Genomic DNA, 17152 nt, shown 5'->3' with positions numbered 1-17152 from the left:
CACAGCACAGCGGGGACAGGAGCAGAGACGCCAGGGAGCCGGATTAGTGACATCACAGGGAAGACATCAAAAGTGAGACGGCAAAAGTGAGACTCGAGACAGATGAGGACAAGAGGCAAGTGTGTGTATTCACTGAAAGCTCATGTATACGTACTAGTGGCCAGGAAGAGACTGCTGCCTGCGGCTCTGACCGCGAGCAAGTGAAGCTGGAACAAACAACTTCGGTCAGGAGAATGGAAATCACAGCGGCAGAACAAGAGTTGCTGCCTTCTGGCTGCGCAGCACCACACACACCTCGTGAGCCAATTCCAATTGTTCTCATTCCATCCTTTTAATTATCTTCCCATTATTCTTTCAGTTTGCTCGCCGTCTTAGCCCACAGTGTTTTGTATTCCAGCCTCAGAGCTCCTTTCTCCCTCCCGTCCTCTTCCTCCCGGTCCTTCTCTCTGTCTCATCCTCTCTTGTTCTCTGTCACACAAGCTGCAGCGGATGCTTGACTCACTCATGTCGAAGCCGCCTCGCTCGCAGCGAGTTTGCGTAGCCGATTCTTTTCCCCGCTGAGATGGATGTCTGGGCCGATGTCAGACTGAGCCTGCCAGGGAGAGAGAGCAGCCAGAGGCCAGCAGAGATGACCAACAAGTAGCTGCCAGGGCTTCTGCAGCACTGCGAAGACTCCACAACACAGAGACAAAGTGGATGTGTGTGTTTCTGTGCAAAGAACATATTTAACTCAAGACTTGGCATTGATAAGGCCAGACACATATCCAGGTGGGGATTACAGCAGTGGATATTTGGTTACCCTGGAGCTACATGTGGGCCACAGCCCCAGAGGCCTGGCTGGGAAATGAAGCCTTTCCCACGTCTGTAGGAGCACTGTGGGCAGCCATGGCCCTGGAGGGGCGCTGTCTTCGGCGGGGATCCCCTGCCATGATCAGAAAGGGCCGCCGGTGCCATCATACAAAGCCCAGTCTGGGTCAGGTCGCCTCCACTCTGCTGTCAAGGACCCGCCTACACGGCCTGAGGCATGTGTGCCTCCCTGGTGGCTCTTTGGGCCACAGGGCGTTCTGGTTGCTCGCCCTCTGCACTTCTCTCGGACTGCTCATATCGTGGTCCTCTAACCGTCTACTGCATTGGCTTTCCTTTCCCACATACACCAGGATCCACACTGAGTGGGCCAAGGAACTGGCCTTCCCTGCAGTCACTATCTGCAACAACAACCCTATCCGCCTACACAAGCTCACCAAGAGCGACTTGTACTTTGCCGGCCACTGGCTGGGCCTGCTGCTGGCCAACCGGACTGTGAGGCCCATAGTTCTGGACTTGCTTCAGGATGAACATCGCGCTTGGTTCAGGAAGCTGTCAGACTTCAGACTTTTCCTGCCACCCAGAAACTTTGAAGGAACCAACCTGGAGTTTTTGGACAGACTTAGCCACCAACTGGACGACATGCTCCTCTCATGCAAGTACCGAGGCGAGCCCTGTGGAGCCCACAACTTCACCTCTGTAAGTCCAGGCTAAGTTTGTCTCCTCAGCACATCTCCTGTTCTATGTTCTCTTCTGTGTCAGTTATCCTGGTCTAAACATTAAGGCATGGTATCTTCAAATGCCAAACCCGCAACAGTTTGCTTGATTCCAGTACCTTTTACACAACTGTTACATGTTCCCACCTCTCTGTTATGTGCCATACACAAAGTACAATATTAACAACATGGGAGACATGAAGGCCAAAAGAAACCATCCACTGAACTGTAGTTACAGATTTACATTTTTACCAATAATCCAAGAGGCTTCAAGTGACAAATGTGGCGTTTCGGCTTAAGTAACAAGGCGTTACTCGGCTGTACTGAGAAAATTGTCACTGTCATAGCAACAGTGGGCCAGAGTGCTGTTAAACCATGACCACAATGATATAGAATCTGTCATGTTAATAATAGAATAGGATCTTATTGTGCTGTAGCTGTAAAGAAATGGCAGCCTAATGTAATAACACGAATGAAATGGGTGATTGGCGTCTTTTTGTGCTTCCATGGTTACAGCGTCTACATATCAAGGCCCTGCTGCTTTGACATTCCTGTGCTGCTCCCCTGAGAGGTGCACAGCCTCTCGCTCTCATCTCTGACATATCTGTGTGTGTGTGGGTGTGTGTGTGTGTGTGTGTGTGTGTGTGTGTGTTTGTGTGCGCTATCTTGGCTGGTCCAACCACGTCAGATGTGTTTTTGTGCTGCCGTCGCACAGAAGCTTATAGTGTCTTTGTAACTCTCTTCTCATTTTGTTTTGTATTTTTGTTCTTGTTGTTCAGGAGGAATGAAGGGTAGAAGGTAAATAAGATCCCTGTGTGCAAGACTGTGCAGGAAGGTGACTTTGGTGGCTCTTCATCTTTGTTTTGATGAGCAACAGCCATATTGCAGCTGTTGCCTTGAGCTGAGATTCTTCATCAGCGGCCATCATTCAAGACTTGTGAGATTCAAAGCATTTTGATTTCTACGTAGTTACCATCTGAGCTTTTTCATTCAGGTTTTAATTGTACAAAACTTCAATTCATTTGAAATTTTGCAGAGAGAGAGAGAGAGGAAGAGAGAGGGAGAGAGCGCAATATCAAGCATATCAGCGTAGCTTTCCATGAAGAAAACACAAACTGATTGACAAACTGACAAAAGATTTTCATTTGAAGGCTGATTGATTGAAAGGCTTCAGATCCAAATCATTGATGCTTACGCTTCAGCCTTTGTTTACCTGCAGCCTCAGTATGAGTCGTCCTTTGTCTGTGTGTGCAGACGTGTTTCCAGCTCCTTATGCAACTATGTTTTCACTCAGCGAGCCCTCTGAACAGGACAAGGTGCATCATCTCGCCGCCATGTAAACCAAGAGCTTACTCACAACCCTGCCCTCAGGCCAGCGGCTCTCATTTCAGTGCAGAGGGAGACATAGTACTTATTTTATGGAATGTCGATGTCGGGTTGGGTGTGAGGTTTGACAGGTGGTGTAAATTTTTCATGCGATTCCTTTATGAGCTCGGTGCTGGTGGGAGGTCAGATCATACTTCTGTTTTATATCCCGGGAATTCCGCAATGAAGGAGGACATAATAATCAATGTCCATAATCATAATTAATGCTCTGCAGGGTTTCTAATGTAAAGTTCCTTGAGAGATTAACTGGTATTTTGCATGTATGAGGAAAATGTATGGATGTCGGGGGGGAAATGTTATCGGTCCACCAAACTTCACCTCCAGGGCAGAATAAAGCTTCAGCTCAGCACAGTCAGTAAATCCTCAGAGATGAGCTCAGGAAGCTCTCTTCCCCCCCTGGAACACACAAGTTATTTTCATCACATACTCACTCGCTGCACTTAATACGCAATTCCCTACGTTTTGTTAGTTAAAAGCAGTGTCCTGGTGGTCTTGGTTGAACATTTGCTTCCACGTCGTGTCAGAGCAGAGCTAATTTCACGGCCCGACCCTGTCTGCCTCATCATCTCGCTCCACCTGATCGGAGGCCTCGTGCCGTTAACAGGCCCTCAATGGTTCTGCTAATCTCATTAGCCTGCTGCTGCAAGTCAGCAAAGACTCCCCGAGGCCTCGTCATTATCATCACATTCAGAGCTCTGTCACTCTCTGACCAGAAAGGATGTAACAGCCAGAGTAAAAAGAGGAGATGGGGAACACACATACACACACATACACACACACAAACATGCAAGCCTAAGGATCATTGTTGGTTTGTTGCTGTGTTTTGTGCGTCATGGAGTATAACTATGCTAATGTGAGGAATTTACATTTGATTTTGTGTTTGGTTATTAGAGACGCAAACAGTACAGAGGCTGGTTTAGGGGTTTATGAGAGAGAGAGAGAGAGAGAGGTAGAGCTCAGAGGAGAGAGTCGGGGGGGGGGAGGCAGCGCGTCCGTCTGGTTGTGAATACAAATGTGTCCCATAATTCTGGTCGACCTCTCACAGCAGCAGGCTCCCATGAGCTAAATCTATCACAGTGAACAGGAACCCGTAGACATCCGGGTAATCAATAAATCTATTAGATTCTTGCTGGATTTTATGGTGGTCCATTTTGCTCCAAGCGAGGCTCCCACATCACATTTACTGATGGAGATTCTTCCTCCCCTAGGCTAGTCCCAATCTTACCGGCTGCGGGGAAACCGAACAGGAATATCAAACCAAACACCGGGGGCAAAACCTTCCCCAACTGTCCACCAGCCAATGCAAAGTGATAGCTTATCAGGCCTTAGTTAGGAGAGCTTCTCGCTGTAACAAATACACATCCTGGCGGTAGTTTTCTAAGGCCCGCCGAGGACGAGATAACTGCACCTCCAAATGACAAATAAAGCAAAGCTCAGAGATGGAAAGCACCACCTAATCACACTCTTAGCTGGGGATGGAGCAGGGTTATCCTCTCTGCCCCGCCGGTGTAATGCATCATCTCTATCCCAGGAGAAATCTCATAACAGCAAAGCCACAGTAATACCAGGCGATGTGTTTGTCTCGAGGAGGTTGGTGGAAATGTGTTTTTTGATCTGTGACTCATGTGTGGGCAGAGCAGCGTGCGAAGATTCAGGGGTATTTATGATTTATCCGTGTAAGACGGCTCGCTTGATAAAAAACGCGAAAGAATTTCAGTAAATGAAGTGAAAGTTTGAGTCGCTCACAGGGAGCAGACGTGGGGCCTCTATTGTGAAATGAAAATGTCAAATTCCTCTGGGACGCCTCTTAACAGTCCTTGAAAGAAAAATATTTTTGGTAGGCGATTTAAGGCCCTTGTTTGCTCGTTCGCCGGGAAAATGCGCCTATAAAAGTTGACATATCAAGTTTAACAGCTCTCTTTGTATGCCGAGGAATAAAGCTCGGGCCGTGATGTCGGTTCAAACTGTTCCCTGGTGTTCATTTTCATCACATCCCCAAATCTTGTTATCTGGAGATTTGAATCAGTCGCCTTTCGGTTGCAAATCCTGTTTCCTGGCCCGCGTTGCTGCCACTGCGCGCTATTTATAGGCGGGTAGCTTTGCAATTCATCTCGTCAAAGGTTAATTGAATAAACAAGCCACCGTCTGCCCTCTGGAGTATGTTTAGGTAATATGTTTCAGGGCTTAAAGAGACACGCTGACAATTTTACAAAAAGTAATGATTTAAAGCAAACTGAGGGGCCGAACTGGGTCACTTGGAGCATTTTGGAGACATTTGGCGCTCACCTACCGAGCTATAGTCAGGAAGAATGGACCCTGATGGAGCCACAGGGAGAGTAGTTATGCACACCACAATAAAAGATTGTATCTTGTAGTTTTCCGAATACATACATGGTCTGAGGGTGTGTTACTCGTTTTCCACAACAACAGCCCACATCCTCTCAGCTACTTCCTGTCTTGGGGCAACACTGTAGAAGCTGCAGACTAGCCATCCATGAAAAAACACATATATAAGAAATAAGCAGGCTTGTGAACATATTTCTTCTTCTTCTGGCTTCCCTACGTTTCCACCGCAATCTTCCATTGGCTTATTTGTCAGCAAGAGTTATATTTGCTTGTCGGAGTGAAATATCCGTCACCTGTTCCCCATTTCAGCCAACATCACCATAAGAACTATAAAGCACCGAGAGGAGACGCATTTGTCAGGCTGGTCAATCAACGCTGAGCCTGGAAGCACCCGGCGATTGAGTTTCAAGCACATCCAGCTAATAATACAGCGCTCTCCTCCTCCCATCTGTCATTGACCTTTCAATGTTGGGCCCGTGTTTGCAGCAAAATCGATCTGCCTTGATAGAAACGAGAGTCCCTGAGATCTGATTAACGGAGGTGAACCTGTTTAATTTCCCTTCTACAAAACGGACGAGCGGCGTGTGTTAACAAGGCGCAACTTCCAGGTCGCGTCGAAAGATGGTAACAGCTCTGCTTCTTATTACGAACGACCGCTGCACCGGCAAAAGCCAACCGACCGTAGCGAACAGTCACCTTAATCTCCCTGTATAATGGCAGCCATGAATGCAGATTAAAAGATTACACATGGTTAGTATTCATAAGGTCACGCTGAGGCATGAACCACAGGACCTGAAAAAAGGTTAGTTTGAATATAGAAAGTGTTCTCCATGAGTAGCATCTGCTAAAGCCGTGTCCAGTATTCCCTGCAGCAGACCAGCTTCATGTTGGGAAGAGGAGGAGCTTTGGACATTTGGACTGAGCATTGCTGTCTTTACACAGAGACGTCAGGGCAGATGAGTACGACTGGAACAATGGAACAAAGGTCTCACTGCTTTATTCAGCTGGTATGGGTTCGATGCAGCAACATGTACTGCAGTTCCTGAAGAAATGCATCCAGCTACACCCACAATTCAAATCTATCTTTGCACTCGGACCTCTGGAGTGAACAAACGCCCATCTACAATATTGTCTCATGCGCTCTCCCCGCAGCAACACAAACAACCCGGTGATGGCGTCGGTGAAGTGAGGTGACCCTCTTGTTGTCTCAGGCAGCCATCAGGCGCAGCTGTGGGGCTTAATATGAGCCGCCCAATGTTTGATCCTGGCTGTTTCCTGTGCTGCTGGTGGGCATTAAGATACGCCCCAAAGCCATAATCACACTGTCAACTTCTTTCCTTTATTGCAGAGTGTGTGTAGTCGTGCATCAAAGCTGAGCACATACTGTAATGTGCATCAGTTAATTGAACATTGTCAAAGGCATTTTCCCTTTTCTTACACTTTGGAAACAGGCCAATAACTTCACTCCAATTTATTCCAACCCGCGCAATTTCCAGACTGTTGCTCTCAGGCTGTAACTCCAGAGGATTCCGCTACCTCCTCTTCTAAATGGCACGTGACTTTTTCAGCCTGCACCGGTTCGACACTTCAATGGCAGCTTCCTTCAGCGGGTCAAGCTTGTTCCGTGACATGAGGGCGCGTAGGTGGAGGTCCAGAGAGGTAAGCAGGGTTCTAGGGGCTGTGCGGAGCTTCAGGTGATGCTACAGCTCGGCAACAGAAAACACACACTGCCTGCGAATACACAAAATACTGATATTTGATGGATTTTGTGAATGATGACTTTAATCTCACCGAGCCGCATCCTTCTTCCCCGCTTCTTTCCATAATATACATTTCAGAAGTGCATTACCACATTGTCTGATTTGATCAAACACCTGTAGATCACCATGGCGCCCGGTGCCACCTCAGCCCTGCTCAGTAAAACCAAACCTTCATTCCCTCCTATTCTTCCTCATTATCAGATTGTTTTGCTGTGCGATTACAATTCCGCAAGTGTGTCACGTAGGAAGTGTGTCCACCGGCGGCGTCTTTCATGGTTTCTGGTGCTATCTGTCGAAAACAGACAGCAGTTCATTTACGCACCACTACTTTTCATTTCTGACTTCAAATACAGAAGTAGTCCTAAGGTGAGATAAACAAAATTGCACCCGTAACCCCCACAAAGCCTCCACCCCCTTTGTGCCTTTGAGCAAGCACTTAATCCCAACGTACAAAAGCGAATAGCCCAAGGCAGTGTGTGTGTGTTTACATTCGCCTCTGCTGTTGTCTATTACTGTTAACATTCATTTAAACATGTTTGGTGAAGTGTGATGCTTGCTGAGGATGTTACATACACACACACACACACACACACAAACACGCTGTGAGTTGATAGCGTATTTGTCGACTGAACTGTGAGGATGAGGAAGCAACAGACAGATCAATTCAGCTGTCTGTGTTGAGGTTGTTGTTGTTGTTGTTGTTGTTGTTGTTGTTGTTGTTCTTCATCTTTGAAGTTTTTAGGATTTCTGTACTTCTGAACCGTTGTGCGGCTTTAGCCAAATACAAACCAGAAGGACACACAGACACACACACACAGACACACACACACACACACACACACACACACACACACTCTGCACATTCACATTTCCCGCATCGTCTTGATTTCCTGCTCTGATTCAGAGTGCATCCCTTCCTTCCCTCTGACCTTTGATGACATGCCGGATGAGTTCGTTGTCTCAAGCCGGGGTTCCATTGATGCCAGACTTTATCCATATTTCATTGCTTCTCCACACAGCCCGGGGCTATGTGCTGGATGCTAACCTTGCCCGCTTGATATATCAGCGTTGTCAGCTTTGAGAAAAAGAAGAGCACAGCGTCACGTGCAGTGTTGCAATTCTCTCCTTTGCTTTATTATCTTGCACACTTCATTACAATGAATTCCTAATGTGTACTGCAGGAGAGAGAGGACGTGGCTTTGGTTGAGAGAGGAGAGCGCGGAAGGGTTGGTAAGTCAAAGGAAGCCGCTAAAATGAAACGGGCGTCACGAGGCGGAGAAGAGAAGAGCACTGAGCCAGATTTAACCTGAGCGATATCAAAGACAGAAACCTCTCTGAAACCCGCTCGCCTCAATAATTGAAGGTGCTGAACGTCTCTCAGCGTTGTTTGTGCCTCAGCTTCAGATGAGAAAACAGTTATGAATAATGGAGGCGCAGGGAGCAATTCGCAACAATTCAGCCGACACTTTGTTTCAGCCTGGCCTTCTCAGACGTGCTCACCTTTTTACCCCTCCACATAGAAACGCAGAGAGATGCTGAACATAAATAATTTCCTTTGTTTGAATTTAAGCAGATGAGGGATTAGGTATTTATTAAAGTTCACTGAAATGCCAGTTGTGTTATGTTAATTCCTATCTGTGTTTACTACAGGCTCAGTTTTCAGCTGTGTTCTTGTTTATTCTGTCTCTGAGGGATTTCATACAGGCAGGGGGATAAGGAATATATTTTTGACTGCCCAAATTCATTAAAATATTTATGAGGGCTACAAATACAATTTGGACTCCATGTGCAGATACAAACGGGTTCAATCAGACGGTTAAAATGTGAAACAGATCCTCGCATTTGCTCGTACAGTTGTAGCTTGTCTTGATATCGACTTAGGTGCCTGTTTTTATCTGCACCGTTTGGTTGGTTTTTAAAATTTCAGATCGGATTTGGACTGACCTGCGTGGGATGGCGGAGCATGAAAACAGTCTCAGCATATGTGTCCCATTGATAGACTCGTCCATTATGTTTTCTGTGAGCTCTTATGGCCTCAGAGCTTCTTTGTTGTTGGTTGTTTAGTGTTTTGTTGAGAAAATCTCTCCTCTTATTCAGTTGTTTGGACCATTTTTCCTTTCTATGATATTTCGCTCATCGACTGGTGAAAAGAGTAAACACAGAATGGCCGCCAACCCCTTCATATTCCCATTTGCGTTAATGTTACAATTGCAAGTCTGTGGACCATAATCAATGCTCACTAAATCAGCAATCAGTCCTTTTCCTGCCTTTTGTGCCTCCATAATTAGCATTATTGGCATTTCGGCTTTTAAAAAACTTTAAAAATCCGTCCTCAAATCTGTCCACAATCCTTTTCTCCCCGTGTCCAGTGCATTGAGGAGCATTGCCATAGATGAAGTGATGGTGAAGAGGGCCTGCGTTGGCTCACAGCGCCACATCGGCCCTCACGCTCTCATCAGCATTATTGTCCACGCCACCCCTGGCATCACGGGCACAGGTGGCACTGCCTCATCACTCAAACCTCTATGTTCAGCCTATCATGGGTGGGTTGAAAGATATGGCCTCCTGTTAGCACACCCCCTGCTGTGCTTCACCGTGTTCAGGCAGGGGAAAAAAGTACTCAAGATAAACAAAACATATTTCAGTTTTGTTTCGGAATTCTGCTCGGAAAAAAGCTGTCAGTATAACGAGCCTCAATAAATTACCGGCTCCTCATGCAATGTCACCCCACCCATCAACCCACCGCCACAAACAAGACGCATGCAGAATGGGTAAATATAGAACGGTACAGTGTGGGAGAAAAGCAAACAGGATAAAGGTAAAAGATGCTGTGCGCGCATAAATAAGGCAGGAATAGTGCGCCAGACTGGCAGAGATTGGTGTCAGGCATGCCAGGATGAAAGTGTGTAGTTCTCACCGTCTCTCCCCCCATCTGCGCACACACACACACATAGACAAACAAACACACACACACACACACACACACACACACACTGTACACTGTACATGACCTGCACAGATAATTATGAGCACATTCATATTGACAAAACCTACAAAGCAGCAGTCCAGAGTCCACATACGTACATGCGTACACACAGAGGAACAACTAATCCAGAGACTCGGCCCCTTAGAATAGAATAGATTCCTATTCAGTCAAGTGACAATGTTGTTGACATGCATGACAGCCGCCACTCAGTAATGGCACACTCACACTCCTGCATGAGCCGGGCTCTAAGTGAGGCACTTCCCACAGCGCTGTGTCAGAGTCTCGACAATACTATATCATTACTGCCCTCAACAGATGGGGTTCAGGCTTCCATTTTGCTACAGAAATCAGTAAATCTTGCAGAGCAGCGCGGCTTTATCAGCAGCGAACCGTGGCTACTGAGCGGCAAATTAATAATACAGAACATAGTGCTGGTACACACACACACACACGCACAGAGAGAGAGAGAGAGACTTTTCAGCATAAAAACCTGAGCAGTCCTCCAGGCTGTACCTCTGCCCTTGCTTATGCAACCCAGCCTTTGTCTCACTCAGCTCAGGGTTTCACTTCACCTGGAGCGTACGAGGTTGAAAAGAATCATCTGGAAGGCCATGTTTTAGACAGTGGCCAATAATGGTTGTTGATTGATAAGTCGCCACTGATTGATTGATGGATGTTGTAGCTGACTGGAAGTTTGCCGGAGGGACTGCATGGTCTTTGGTGACATTTGAAGTGCAACCCGCCAAATGTGTGAGCTGCTGTTTTCATTTAGGCCTCATGTTTGTTGTATTTCTCAGCTCTGGGTAAGCCAGACATTCCCCCCGCTGAAATGACAGCTGCCTGTCAGCAGATTTAATCAACCAATTAGCCTTAATTCAGTCAGCGGGCCGAGCTGTAGTTTGGTTGCACGCTGTCTCCTGTTTGCCTTCAACACAAATGGGTTCCCTTGAATAAAACATCACTCTTGTTTTGATATTCAAAACACAGAGACTTCATGTGGACTGTGTGTTTTTGCTGCTCAGGCGAGGTCGAGTTGAGGGATCGGATACAAAACCAGAGAACCTCACATGGCAACAACTACTGTACCTATTGTGTCATCAACATCATCATCATCATCATCATCTTCATCACAACCGATCCGCTTCTGGGGTTTCATGTACCGAAACAGATGTGTGTGAGGGCCTGCGACCAGCCAGAGCAGCTGAACGGGCCCACAATGAGAAAATGTCTCCCATTACCCACATACAGTGAGTACATGCTGCACAAGAACTGTTGGCCTTCTGCACTGTGTGCGGATTAGTTGGGGAAAATTCCGTTTATGTATTGAATATATTATTGTGATGGATCTCTATTTCTGCAGAATCCCCTGTAGGGCTCATTTTCAAAGGTCAATACGAACCCTATAGATGGGTTCCTGGTTGGAGCCTATAAACCTGCATGAGGCTGCTGTGTGTCACTGTTCCCTACACAAACCCATCGCCCTCACGCCTCTCCTGCTCGCTCCCCCCTCAGGCTGTGCGATGTGCAGATAGGGCGATTCTCCTGACAGCAGTAGTGAGTGTGGGGGTCTGGCCGTCCTTCTGAAGGACAGCTGATTCTGGTTCCTGAGGGCCCTGCCAGGACAGAGGACAGGGGGAGGACGTGCTGGAGCTGCCCTTCCTGGGGATGACGGCTTTTCAACTTGCTTAACTAATTCACCGCAGTAACCGACACAGGGAGGATCTCTGTGCTGCACCAATAAGGCGACAGCACGCGATGAGACTGAGTCCTTGCTGAAACATGAAGTACCAAGCAGCAGGTCAGGGGTTTCTCTTTAATCTATGAAGGCGAGATGAAACATTGACATTTACAAAGTTGAGGATACAAAACAGAATGTCCCTTTGTCTTGTGTTTACCATGAGATCATTGGTCCCTGCCACGCCCGCCGCTCTCCCCTGTACTGGCTGATGTTGCCGGGGATCACTCTGTGGCGGTGACTAATGCACCTGTCCACCGCGGTTCATCTTGTCTCCGTATGACTGCTCTTCGCTTCAGTACGGCCATTTTCTACCGAGCTCATTTTCTCTTCATAATCTCCTTAAATCGCTCGTCTGCTCGTTTCAAGGAAGCGTGACTGCGGTTTATCACACTAGAGGGCTGGAGGTTTGACTGCAGATGCCACAGGAGCATATTCATCATTACTGATGAGACGTCAGGTTTCTAAATATATGCATTGTGAGATTGGTGCTGAGCTTGTTGCCTCCTTCCTTGCACGCTGCTCTTCCCCCCTCTCGCTTGCTTTGTGTTTGCCCTTCTTTGTGATGAATCCCAGCAGTTAGACAGATCCATTAAAACTCAGTCTAATTACACATTAGCTGAATTCCATTGCGCCTGTGGCAGAGGACGGCTGGAGACAGCTTTGACACACCGTCATTTGCTTCAGTAATAATTGCATTTTACACTGATTACACTTGTGCTGCGAGAGCTAATAACATCTGAGTATATAACAAAAGATAATTTAACGTAAGGCTGCACACATGATGTTTTAATAATTTTTTCCGTTTTGGTTCAAATGGATCTGGAAGCAAATCGCTGCCCTGCCTCATTGTGTCGGAGGAAGCTGACTTGTCTTGTTCTTCCGTTGACATTTGTGTGTGTGTGTGTGTGTGTGTGTGTGTGTGTGTGTAGATTGGCACTCCCCACTCATTTGTACCCACCTGCTATTTCCCTTTCAGGATTGGAAAAAATAACTCATTTGTCATCGTTTATTTATTTTCCAAGCAAATGAGGCGGGAGTTGAATTAATGAGTTTTCCCGCTCTCTCCTCTCTTCTGGAAAGAAATGGCTCAAAATTTAAAACTGCTCAAACTCAACGCTCTGTAAAGTCAGAAGGACTTCTGCGACTGCTTTCTCACCGCCCTTCAAACCTTTATTATTAGAGTTCTATTCATCAACTGCTGACTAATTAAACTTTGATTAAATGTGTTTAACTTGAGGTGACACAGAGTATATTAAGAGTCGCTCTCTCACTGATAATTAGTGGGAAATAAATGAAACCTGCACCTTGTTGGTAATGAAAGCAGTTGAAAAACACCTTTTGTGAGCTAACAATTACCCAAGGTGTCAGAAAGCTGTGGCGGCCATTAGATGCTTCTCCTCCCGTCCTTAATGACACCGGCAAGTCAGGCTCAGTGATTGAAAGCGTCGTCCATCTTTCAACCACCTGGCAAAAGCAGGAAAAGTCATCAGGTGATGTCCTCATGGCAGAGCGCTGTAACCCGGCAGGCAGGGACATGTTCCCTCCATCCTCTCGCCTGCTTTAACACTCTGCTGCTTACTCCTCTGCCCACCTTGGCTTCATCCCATCTTCTCCCTCACATGCCGCCTCTCTCTTCCCCCGCTGTCAGGCTTGAGTTAGCCTCACCAATATCCAGCGTGTTCCCGAGCTGCGATTTCTCCTGACAGGTGGTATTTTGTCAGTCGTGTCCAAACTTCACAGCGACTCATCAGCTTTCTCATTCTCCCCGCGGCGCTGCATTGCCGGCACATCCCTCCTCCCTCCCTGCAGGCCCGCGTAGCCGGCGTGCCCAGCCATCACGCTCACTCGAGGCTCGAGAGGCACGGCAGGGTTATCAGAGGCAGCCTGAATCGCTTTCCCTCCGGTTGTGAGCTGGTCGACCTGCGTGGGAAGGGAGGAGATGCAGAGATGCATGCATGTGTGGGTGTGGATTGTGTTTATTTATGTACACTGCGATCATTTATCAGCATAAACTGCTGTTGTTTGGATCTGTAGAACATGAACTGTCAGGTTTTTTGTGTTTGTATCAAAAAGTTGAAAGTGAAGATTCAGTTTCATATTCTGCTCCAAATTCAACTGAAATAACCATGGTAGCATGACCTTATCTCTCTGATGTGGTTTAACAAAGAGAATAGCAAACTGAACCACAAAACATGTTGCTTCTATTCATTTAGTGGTGGTTAGTAAATGTGGGGTGTCGGTGTACAGCCAAGAGCCGAGCCTCAGGAGGGCAAACGCTTATTAGCTATGCTGTGTGATGTGGCTGCAACAATGCAGCGGCAAATAATTCACCTCGGGTTCAAACTGTTTCTGCAAGAATGGGGAAAAGAAAACTGTGTAATAGTTCACAAGAAAGGGAAACTGCACCGCACACACACTCTGGGTTTTACCTGCTGCTCCTATCGAATCGCCCAAGCCGAGACGAAATGAAGATCAAACAAAACAACAAGAAACAACGCACGAGGAACAGAGAGAGTTCGGCCTCTGTTTGTTCTCATTGTGCACAGCAGGGATATATAGAAGCTGTGTGTGAGAAGAATGGAAGCACCAGCTACAGGCATCCCGATGTCTGTGGGGTCAGATACCTTTGAACATGAGAGTGCTGCTAAAAGCTCTGGGTTCTAAATGCTCTAAATGCTTCAACATCGTTTAGAGCTCCTCCTTCTTGTTTCTTTCTGGCTATTTGGTTTATTTTCTTTGAAGTGCACTAGCACTCGGTCATCAGACGTCTGTGGACACTCAATCTCGAACATTTAGTGAAAAGGTTTAACAACAGCAACAAGAGCAGGAAGGTGAAGAGCTCATGTGATGATTTACAGGTGAGGCACCTTCATTCACTTGAAATCCGCTGTTAGAGTTAGGAATGTGAGTTTCTGTTTGTTTTTTTATTACAAAATGTAATAGATATACAGCTGAACGATGTTATTATAAAGAATGACAAAAAGTGCAAGTCATTGCAAGTAATTGCAATCAAAATATAGACTCTGTCCGTACAGCAGCAGGTTGATTCGTCCTTGAGTTTGCTGCTTCATTCCTTGGTGTTGTTGCATCTTAAAATGGCATAAATGCCTCTTTTTGCTGCCAAAGGTGCTTTTGATTCTTGTCACTGACAGAGATAAACTCCCCTGGTTCTCCGCGATGTCTTAATGATCTTATTAGAACAAATGTATCTGCCATCTTCAGTCATCCTGAGGATTTTTTATTTACATACCGCAGCACTATCAGTCATAACAATGAAGAAGGGAACGTGGGTTTTCATCTGCAGCCGAGGCCGTGTTTAGTTTGCATATGCAGACTAATAACGGATGTCTTTGAAAAAATAAGATTGTGATTTTAATGAGGAATGTTGCCAGTTTAGTATGTAGCTACACACTCACAATCAATCCTTTAATGTCGCCGGCTCCCCTCGGATGCGGATCAGACGGTTTGTGAGTTGCTTTATCACCGATTTCAGTCTCTGCCCAGGTAGAATTTTAATGCTTAGAATTAATTTGAAGAATGTATTGTAAACTATTTGAACCTCTGCTGGGACCCAAACATGGATTGAGTTGTGTTGCAGCGTTTACCTTCTAATCTCAGCGGTGACATCATGCGCAGGAAGGTGATCCTCTTCAGAGAGTTATTGTTTTTTTTCTTTATTATTTCCTTATCCAGACAGCAATCTCATGTGGCGTCTGTGGCGCGTCACAGCAGTAAATAACCTTCATCTCCGTGTTGATTACAGTAACTGATCCCCTCCCCCCCTCCATATGGAGAACGGTAACTCCTGGCCACCCAGAGGAGAGCAGCATTAAGCTGAATGAGCGTCGTAGCCATTACCCCCCGCCCCCCCTTTATGATCCGCTCCCTCGCTGGCGTTCTGGGAGGTGACAAGCCGTCCAACGACAAACTCTCTGCTCAGCCACCTGCCATTTCCCAACACACTTCTAATTAGCCAAACATTAAGATGGACTGGAACACAGCAGGGGCTATAAATCTGATTTAAACTCCAATAAATAAGATGGATCAAGAGATTAAATACACCCCTAAGCAAAGAGAGCGGCGCTGTGGACTCGTGATGCTCGCAGGCTTTTAGATGAATCCATTCGCTGCAGTAGCGTTCGCTATAATTCAAATTTCATCATAAATGTCAACTCCTCCAGAAGCAAAAATAAAGTATTATAAAGTCGTAAACCTCCTTACCTAAATATGCAAGTCCATTTGTTTTGGCCTTCAAGCAAGTTAAGTGCGTTAAGTGCAGCGCGGTGTCCTTTGTGAAAGTCGTCATCAAGCGTCCCTGTAATTTGTAGTTTTATATCGCACTCTGCAGGTTAATGCACAGGGCCAAACGAAAGGGAGACGCACATATATTCACCACACTGATCTTGTTTTATAGATTTCTCTCTCTGAACGTTTTCTATAGACCCATAACTGTTAATGAGTCACTTTTCAGCCCATATTTCTCAACAATGGCCGTGACTTTGGATCCATACGTTTGAGTGAATTGACTTTTCCGGGGGCCGTGAGGTTTTCCCAGCAAATTGCATTGATTAAATGAAACAAGCTGCATTAATTCAATGAAGAAATATTCATTAACCTTTATTATTACAGCCGAAGCCACCGAGACCCTTTTCACAGGCTGTGCAGGGGTCGGCTCGCAGTCGCCTTAAATTAAATGAAAACACAATCGTGAATGAATAATAAATGAAAATGACGTATAATCGGACGGCAATTAATGACTTGTATGAAAAATGATAATGGAATTTGTTAACCTATTTTTCAGTGCTAATAAAACACACCATGAATAAGAAATGAGCTGCTGAGCATGGACAATAATGTGTGTGTGTGTGTGTGTGTGTGTGTGTGCATGTTAACTACAACACTAATCTCTGTAGCAATGTGTCATTTTTGTCTGTATTCCAATATTTTCCACTTTATCTCACAAGCTGGAAATATTTCCACATTTCAGGGTCAGTGTGGAAATGTCAGGGGATCTGTTAGCATCTCTCAGTCTCGGTAAAGAGTTGCGAGTTGAAATGCCACTGGGATGATTTATTTTTCTGGCTGTGCACCGTTCCACGCTGTTTAACCCCGTGCTGACCTGTGGAGCTCACGACCTTCATATCACAAAATACACACACACACACACACACACACACACTTATTGCCTATTATTCCAAAAGTTACACTACTTGATCGTTCCACTTTAACTTTTTTTAAAAGCGGTCAAAGGTGTAAATTTGATCATCAAATTAATAACACAGTAAAAATGATGCTTCCATTTTTACATACAATCATAAAGGCCAAGATGCAGCAGCTCAAGCGCGGCTCAAGGTTACTGAGCTACTCACAACTAAAAAGTCCACATCTCGGACGAGCGCTGCCAAGCAATAGAGCC

At 46.1% G+C, this 17152-nt stretch overlaps 2 protein-coding genes across 3 annotated transcripts in view; both read left to right on the top strand.

Moving 5' to 3' along the window:
- The window catches only part of rpl3 (ribosomal protein L3), a 169499-nt gene that overhangs the window by 46572 nt on the left and 105775 nt on the right, over positions 1–17152 (top strand). The gene's annotated exons all lie outside the window — the stretch shown is intronic.
- asic2 (acid-sensing (proton-gated) ion channel 2) overlaps positions 1–17152 on the top strand; it is a 211265-nt gene that overhangs the window by 125865 nt on the left and 68248 nt on the right. The window contains exon 1 of one of the 2 annotated variants that reach the window (XM_076142839.1): positions 811–1503. The exons of the other annotated variant lie outside the window; for it this stretch is intronic. Within the exon in view, the coding sequence (XP_075998954.1) occupies positions 811–1503 (693 nt within the window). Of the gene's footprint in view, positions 1–810; positions 1504–17152 lie in introns of those variants that run through there. 2 annotated transcript variants of the gene reach the window in all.

The sequence above is a fragment of the Genypterus blacodes genome, unplaced genomic scaffold (genome assembly GCF_046128005.1).
Source record: "Genypterus blacodes isolate CSIRO-AG114 ecotype Tasmania unplaced genomic scaffold, CSIRO-AGI_Gbla_v1 ptg000022l_1, whole genome shotgun sequence".
In the NCBI taxonomy this organism is placed as follows: Eukaryota; Metazoa; Chordata; class Actinopteri; order Ophidiiformes; family Ophidiidae; genus Genypterus; species Genypterus blacodes.
Note: the sequence above shows the minus strand (reverse complement) of the source record. Positions and strands in the feature narration are given on the sequence as shown.